Below are 8,629 nucleotides of genomic sequence, written 5' to 3'. Positions count from 1 at the left end.
GTTTCCTCTAGATCAGTGATGGCGAATCTTTTAGAGACTGAGTGCCCAAAAACTGGCCCTGCCCCCGCTCCATCCCCCCTGCCCGCCCCCGCTCTGCCCCCCCATCCCCCGCCCCGCCTGCCCACAGGACCACTCACCGCCTCCAGGCAGCCCAGCAGCGCTATGGCGGCCACACCCTCTGCCCGCGCACTGCAGCATCAACTGCAGCATCAACTGCATGATGGGGTGTGAGGGCAGAGTCTTGTCTATGCTGCCTGGCTGCCATGTCCTTGGCTGCGCTGCTCCGTGCGGGCCACGCTCGGGGGCGAATCTCCTTCAGGGGGGCTGCTGGAGAGGAGGGGGTCACGGGGGGAGGCAAGGCTGGGGCAACGGCACGTGTGCCCACAGAGAGGGCTCCGAGTGCCGCCTCTGGCACCCGTGTCATAGGTTCGCCACCACTGCTCTAGATAATTAGCAGAACAAGTTACAGCATCTGCATATGTGTTTGTATTTCTGTTAAGATATTAAATGTTGTTAATATTTAAGTACTGCTTTGTATCAAAGAGAGATGGTCTAATGTAACATTCTTCACAAGTAAGCATCATGTTTCAAATAAGCAGATCTTCTAAGATTTCCTTTCAGCGAAGAGCAGATTCCTTACAGGGAAACTGAGTGAGTAAACAGAGAGACCTGGTGGATTTGCTTAGGGAATTCAGCAGGGGAATTCAAGGGGATTCTATCACAATCAAGAATTTGTGCTTAACCTGAGAAAAGGACAAGAACGAACAGTATACAGCCAGTAGAAAGGTTTTTAAGAAGATGGACAGAAATTCCATTTTGACCCACATTGCTTATAGCATATTTTGCTGCCTGAAAAAAAAACCTGGTATATATTTGCATCAAATAATGCTTGTTGCTTTCCTTGAAAGTAAAGTCCAAGAATTGGATCGATGAGAGATAATATTTCACTTGTAAAAATGTGAAGTGGATTTATCAGTTGAAAGAGAAGTTCCACGGCAGAAATGTATAATGGAAGCATTCCTCCATAAAAAGGCAGATAAATAGAGCTCCATAGTGCAGTAAATGAAAGTAACAGGCAGAAGTGAGAGATATGGCCTATTCTTCACTATTGGAAATCAGGAATGGCTTTCAGGCCCTCGTATGAAATAGACTAAATGTTCGGAGGAAGAAAAAGACAATAGAAGAAGAGGAGGATCATAAATCTCCAAAGGATAGCTATGTCATGAAGATAAAGGCAAGAGTTGTGATTGTTGGTGATTTACTATTGTAAGAAATTGTATGGCATTTGGGGCCACTGGCTTGTGAAATTATTGTCTGCCAGAGCAAGAATAAAAGTATAGATAAAATATTTTTCAAATCTTGTCAAGTCTGCTGACAGTTATTTTTTCCTGCTGACATATGTGAGGACAAGAGATACTGCAAAGAACAGGCACAGCTACCTTACTCTAGAGTTCTTGGGAGAAAGTTTAGGATATTGACAGCTTCTTACTATCCTTCCAGTCCATTGAAGATGCCCAGAAAGAGAAACCTGGGTAAGCAGATTGTGTCAACAACAGGTAGTCTTTGTTGATTGATGACAGTTGAGCCCGGAATTTTGGTTGAAAGTTGTTGCGGTCATTAAGATATCCACATGACCACTTCATTTAACAACTGCAATCCCAGCTCCCCCAGTTGTGGTTAAGCAACCATGTGGGTTATTGAGGGGATGGAGTGAAAGAGATGCCTGCCAAAGGAGGGCAGCTCTTTCTCTCTGGCACAGAAGGGAACCCCTTGCGTTGGCAAGCTGAATGGGGATTGGATTTTTGGGATCCAAGTTTAGTTGGTCCAGAACTGGAGTCCCCTCCCCACACTCTTAGTGTAGAGAAGGATCCTTTTAGCCAACGCATTTGACAGCAAAAGCGTTGCCTTCCAGATTGATTTGGCCTTGTGCAGATGGACTCTCTCTGCCAAGTAGTTCTTTCACTTTCAAAAGAGGCTGGCTGAAAAAGGTCTGCCTACAATCTAAGCAAAAATCCAAAAATCCAGCCTCCAGGAACCAGTTAGATGGCAGGGAAGATTGCAAATGGCGACCACATGATTGCAGGACTCTCGGCAACCTATCATAAGTATGAAGTGTTGTCAAACACTCAAATTGCAATCATGTGATAATGGGGATGGGGTGGGGGGTGAATGCTACAACAGTTGTAAACTTGGACATGGATCGTAAGTCCCTTCATTCAGTGCTGTGATCATTTTTAATGGCCACTGAACAGATAGTCATTTACCAAAGAGTTATATTGCATGTTTGAATATCCATCCTTGCTAAGAAGTCTAAATGAATTAATTTGGAAATGTTATAAACCTATCCAGCCAAGGTGAACACATGGATGATAGCCTCCAAACACAAATTGCAGATATTTCAAAGATTCAGGAAGGAAGGAAGCAAGCTGAAACTGATTATAGTCAAACATAATCTTGGACCTAAAAAAAAAAAAGGCAGATGGAAATTCCTAAAGAAGGAAGTGGCTACTCAAAAAGCTTAGCAAAGCTTGAAAACAAGAATGCAGAAAGAGGGATAGATCACAAAGCAGGTCACATAGGCCAGCATAATGGAGCCGCTGTCAGTATATGAAAACTCAGAGAGATTAGCAAAAGATTGTAATAATTAAAAAAGGCTTTGTGGGAAGACAATACTCATTGATTCCATTTATCCCTCACGTCATTCGCATACAGCTTAGCTTTAAAACCATGGGCAAGGCGAGAGAGAATTGAACTCTGCATAGCATGGGACTCAGGTTGCGGTCAAGGTTAAATCACTGTGGATCTGAGGAAATTTCAGCCAATAAACTGGGTGGCAGTCAGGTGAACGAATGAAAATAAAAGGCTTTTATATTATGAGTAGTTACGGCCTTGCCAGCAGCAGTTGAGTATGCCAAATGGGGAACAGCTGAGGCCACAGTAGACTCAGCTTACACAAGGCTCCAGTTGGGACCAGCTAGGATCACACTTGCTGATGTTGAGAGAAGCTCAACTAAAGCAGCCACCAGTACAGTCCAACAGCCTTCCAGTCCTGCTCAGCAACTGGGAGCATCCACTGACAAGTGATAAAGAAAGGGATATTGAAGGGAAATAGAGAGCTCCAAGAAGTCCCATGTTGTAGATCCCTGATTATAGTAGTATTGTACATGAGAAGGAATAAGGCTAGAGAGGAGAAAAGAAATAAACACATAGGTACTAGCTCGGGGGCTCACACCAGTGGTGGCAGTTGGGCAGGCACCACCCTTCAGGAAGGAAAGAGAACTTAGTCCAAAAGTTCAGGGGCAAAAACATTCTGAAGTAGCAAGTTAGTTATCTCCATACAAATAGCCAGTGGAATTAGGCATGCTATCTGCAAGAGGATATCCTGGTTAAGTTCCCCATCCTTCATGAATAGGAGTAAAGCTTAGCTTCTCAGTAAGAAATGCAGTCCGGGAAAACAGCCAAGAGTGAAATAGCCCAGATAGAGATGAACAGGTGCAAGTTTGGAACGTTTCCCAGAAAGTTCGTTCAAAGTGGAAATGGAAAGTTAAAAGCCTTCTTCGTGTCTATAACAACAGAGGAGAAAGAAAGTTTAACCTAGAGCTGGTCTGTGTATGGCCTGAATTTTTGTACCATCCTGAACCTGTGACAGGCTTATCTATTGTCAGAATAAAAGGAAAAAGAATCAATAGACTAGCTGCTCAGCAAAAAAAAAAAAATGCTAACAAGTAACAAAGGAAAGATAGATCTAGATTCTAGTCAATTCTTATTTTGGTTCAGTTTTCTTTGTGTTCCCACAAGACAATGTGAAGGGCAGGAGGAAAGAAGAAAGATTCATAGAAATATGATTAGGAAGTGTATCTTCTGATGAAGTCCATTCTCAGGGACCACATGAATTGCATACTAGGTTACTGGAGGAACTAATAGACTAAGTGAAAATTCATATGTTATCTTTGAGAAGTCCTGAAGAACTGATGAAAAGCCAGATAACCAAAGGAGAGTATGTATTTATATAAAGATTATCTTATCTTATTTCTATCATCAAAAAAGGGGAAAAGAATGATCCAACAAACTGCACGATAATTAATCTGACGTTGACATCTGGGAAGAATCTAGAGGAAGAATAAAGATTTTGATCTGTAACCACCTTGCCAATATGATGGCAATTACCAGAAGTCATCATTATGGATTTGTCAATAACATACCTTGCTAGATTAATCTTGACACAATTTTGAGATTTATTTCTGAAATAACTGTCAGAAAGCTGTAGGCATAGCTGAAGTTCAGTAAAGCATTTTATCGAGTCAGCTGTGTCATGAAACTTAGCAAACTATTTAAGCATGTACTGGATGATTGAATGGACAGTTAAGCAGATAAATGCTAACCTGAAAATTGTACAGGTAGTTCTCAACTTATGGCCATAATGGAGCCTGTCCTTTATGGTTGCAAGTGGTGATGGCCATTAAGGCTGGGTGGGAAGTAGGCCTAGCCCTATAGAATCTAACTCTTCCATGTGCTGATAGCTTCTGGCAACCAGCTTTAGGCTCCCTTGTATGGCTTAATAGCCAGCTTGGGAGCAGGTGGGATGGGTGGGGGAAATAAGAGGGCTGCAGCATTCCTGCAGTTGGGTTATAAGTTTAAACAAAAATGGGGGAGGGCACTACAGTGGCCATAACTTTGAAACCAGATGATAAATATCTATTGGGCAGTCTATTGTAACTTCAAACAGTCACTAAGCAACCAGTTGTAAGTCGAGAACAATTTGTATTCACTGACTACTTACCAGTGGCTCATTATCAAACTGAACAGACATAGCAAAATAGGTATCATAAAGATCAGCCTTGGATCCTTGATGCTTTAGTATGCTTACTAAGATTTGGATGAAGAGGTAATACAAATGCTTATCAAATTTACAGATGATACTGAATTGGATGGGATAGTGAATACTGTAGACGAATTCAAAATGTTCCTAATAGATTGGAGCAATGTGTTACAAAGAACTGAGTGAAATTTAACAGATATAAGTGCAAAATTTAGTTTTTGCACTTAGTTTTAGGGAAACTGGTTTTTCTAAGGAAACTAAAAAAAATCAATTATACAGTATAGGACGGAGGATACCTATATTAAAAAAAATCTTGTAATAGTAGTTAATTGCAGATCTGAATATTAGTCAGCAGAGTAAGGTAGTTGCAAAGGTGACAAATCCAATTTTAGGTTGCACCAATAGAAATAGAGAATCCCACAGAAAGTAATCTTTGCCCTCTATTTTGCTTTGGTTAGATTCCACTTCAAATACTAGGTTCACTTTTGGGCACCACATTTGAAGCGGAATTCCAAGAATTCAGAGAACTGCAGTGAATATGATTGGGAACTGGAAACGAAATCCTGCAAAGAAAGATGAAAGGATCAGGATGCCTGTAGCTTGTGAACAAATGATTGAAGGGGAATACCTCTTCAAGTAGATGAAAGTTATAGTCTATTTTTACTCATTTCACAGTGTGGGATACAGAATTCTATATTTTAAGTTACAGAGAGGCATTTTCCAGTTTAATGTTAGAAAAAGCTTTCTAAGAGTGGGAAACTGATAAAGGAACCCAAACAGCGGTAGATACTATTTCATTAGAATGTTCAAACAGAAGCTTAAAAGACTCCCGCACTGAGCAGGGGTTGGATTTAGTCGTTTAAAGAGCAGCTTCCAATTCTCTGATTCAGATAAATGTATTTGTAACAGGAACATTATCAGTATCTAAGGTTGCATAGCAGTTGTGAAGCTAAGTATGTGTGTATGTGTATGTGTCAATGGCACTTCAGGGCAAGATTTCCTTTGAGCTTCCTTGTCATAAATACTGCATGGTATTCAGAGCTCAAGTAAACTCAAAATCTTTTTCTGAAATTAATAATAGCTGGATAAAATATCTCCCATTAATTTGCAGTTATAGCTTGTTATGGTGTAATCTTAAAGTGATATAATAAGGAATAAAGAAATTATGATAAGGCCTTAATAATATAATAGTACTGACACACATACACACAAACAATCTTCCTTCATGCAAAATGGAAGAAATTAGAAGCATGGTTCTCCCAGTGCTTCAGGAGCAAGATACTACTGAAGTTTTTTAGGATTATTATAGTTAAGAAATCCTTTGTGTAATGTTCTTTTAAGCTATCCTTTCATAATACTGTTTTTGATGTTTAGCATTTTGGATAGAATGTTTATTATTAGGGGAAATAACAAACACTAGTATTTATTTTGAGTCATCTTATAAGCCAGTTTGGGGAGAGGGCTTGAAACTTGAAAAGTGGTCCAAATTAAGTAACATGAATAATATAAATAATTCAGCTTTTGCGTATAATAAAAATAACCAGGCTGTTCAACTTATCTCGACAGATCTTCTGTTCCCCATATGCACCGCCTTCCCTGGTGAGAGAGAACCTTGCCATAATCCTTCAGATGGGCTTCTCAACCTAATTACTTGGGAGCTGGAACCAGATGGAGCCCTTGATCGTTGCCCATGTGCTCATGGGTTGATTTGTCAGAAGCAGAGGTAAAATTTTGGATTAAAAAGAATTAAACTCTTCCCAGAACTTCATTGGAAAATTAAGATCAGACTAAATATTTTAGTTTTGAGGAACACCTTGATGCCTCTTAATTTAGCATTTTGCGTAAGACTGCACAAGTGTATTGGAAGATGGCAGTCAAGGCAAAGCAGAAATCAGACTTACTCCTTACTAGCTGCAAACATAAAACAATTTAAATGCTATAGGAAATTAATCAAGGTAAATTATTCAAAAGGTAAGCTAAATGCCCATAAGAAATACAGTTTCCCAAATTCTAAGAATTAAATTGCCTGTCAATGAAATATTATCTTTTGGTAGAAGTTCTGTCTTCTTATTTGAGGGTGGTAGAAGTTAATAGGAGATGAAATATTTTAGAATAGCTCAACAAAACCTTGATGTGGCTAGGCCATGTATATTTGAAATGTTTCCTTAAGGGCTTCATATCTAGTTGTTCCCAACTACAAACATTAAGGCTGTGTTAGGTTTTGAAAGAATACAGTGGACACACACAAATTTGTAACTAGCAGTAATCAAGTTATGTATAGTTTGAATTGGAGTTTGTAATAGAACAAAGACATTTAATTCTTTGCCCTGCCACTTTCTAAGTTCTTTCTGTTTGTATTTCAAGGAAAGTTTTCATTAATGTTGATTTTCAGGAGAAACATAATCATGAAGACAAAAACAGAAAGCATTGAAGTTAAATAGAAATACACTCTGGTTAAATATTAGGAGGAGTTTCCAATGGTGAAAGCTGTAACCAAAGACATAGGGTGCCTCGTGGAGGTCTTCAGAGGATGGAGAGCCATCTATAAAAAATGCTGACTTAGATATCTGACCTTCCACTTTTGAGTCTGCAAAATGGGAAAAATAAAAGGAAAATACCCTTTTTCTATTTACATAGTCCTAAACCTACCTAGATTGTTGTTCTATAACAGAGGTGCACATACTTGTCACATTTGTAGTTTGCACAGTCTGATAGTAGAAGGATGGTCAAAGAGGTTTAAGGATCGGCCAAAATACAATGTGATCATTGTCTTTTTGTGAGAATGTCTCGGTGTGTTTTACTTAGGGTTTTTTTGTGCCAGCCTGAACTAATTCTGCAGTTTTCTTGATAAGATTTTTCAGAATTGCAGCCTTCTTCCTAGAATTGAAAGTGAGTGACTGGCCCAAGGTCACCTAGCTGACTCCATGGCCCAAGGTCACCTAGCTGACTCCATGTCAAGGTGAAGCTAGAACTCACTCTCCTAGTTTCTAGTTTTGTGCCTTTAACCACTACACCAAACCAGCTTGCTTAGGAACTATAAAAATATTTCATTGAAAGGTAGTTGATACCCGGTTAATTGTAATTCAGGAATGTAGAAGCATTTTATAACATGGGGATTAGCACTTTTAGCCTGTTCCTGTAGTTATGTCTGTACTGAATGCCCTGGGGGAACTGAGGTGGAGATGTACTGCAGGGTTTAGGCTGCTAGATAAGCCTGGATTCAGTTCATGATATGGCAGGCTGAAAGTAGCCCAGCAGGGAATTATTAATATAACTGGGTTTAATATAACTAAGTTTTCAAACTGAGTCAAAGGTGGTGATTTCTGACAGATATAATTTTATTGTACTGGTATAAAATTTCTGACTATACTGTCAGTCCCAGATGGAAGATCGCTATTGTTACATACTTGCACGACTGTCCACAGAGGTCATGAAGATCATATCATGTTGCTTGGAAGGATTAGTATGTGATTGCCAGGGCACTTGTAAATTAGTAGTAACAATTCCATTTGAAGGCCATAGCCGTTGAATGTAAAGAGGATTCCTTCTTAACATGGTTAATTCACTGTATTAATAGAATTGTTTTCTCTGTTGCTCATTATGTTGTCTACATTTTATTTACATAAACTTATATGCCGCCCTTCTCCCTATAGGACTCAGGGCGGCTTACAGCATATTAAAACACACAAACGCCATCCCCCATAAAACCAATTAAAAACCAAATATTTGTCGCTGTATAGTTATTAAGATTCGAATTAAAATTGTCCCTATTTAAAATTCTCCCTAGGCCAGACCCGCTTGTTGAAAAAG

At 39.5% G+C, this 8,629-nt stretch overlaps 1 protein-coding gene across 1 annotated transcript in view; it reads left to right on the top strand.

The window, feature by feature from the left end:
- The window catches only part of LOC107299127 (dickkopf-related protein 3-like), a 36,542-nt gene that overhangs the window by 23,834 nt on the left and 4,079 nt on the right, over nucleotides 1–8,629 (top strand). The window contains exon 6 of the mRNA XM_015828495.1: nucleotides 6,364–6,542. Within this exon, the coding sequence (XP_015683981.1) occupies nucleotides 6,364–6,542 (179 nt within the window). The remainder of the gene's footprint in view (nucleotides 1–6,363; nucleotides 6,543–8,629) is intronic.

The sequence above is a fragment of the Protobothrops mucrosquamatus genome, unplaced genomic scaffold (genome assembly GCF_001527695.2).
Source record: "Protobothrops mucrosquamatus isolate PMUCROS unplaced genomic scaffold, P.Mucros_1.0 scaffold4579, whole genome shotgun sequence".
In the NCBI taxonomy this organism is placed as follows: Eukaryota; Metazoa; Chordata; class Lepidosauria; order Squamata; family Viperidae; genus Protobothrops; species Protobothrops mucrosquamatus.
This window is presented reverse-complemented; position numbering and strand designations above follow the sequence as displayed.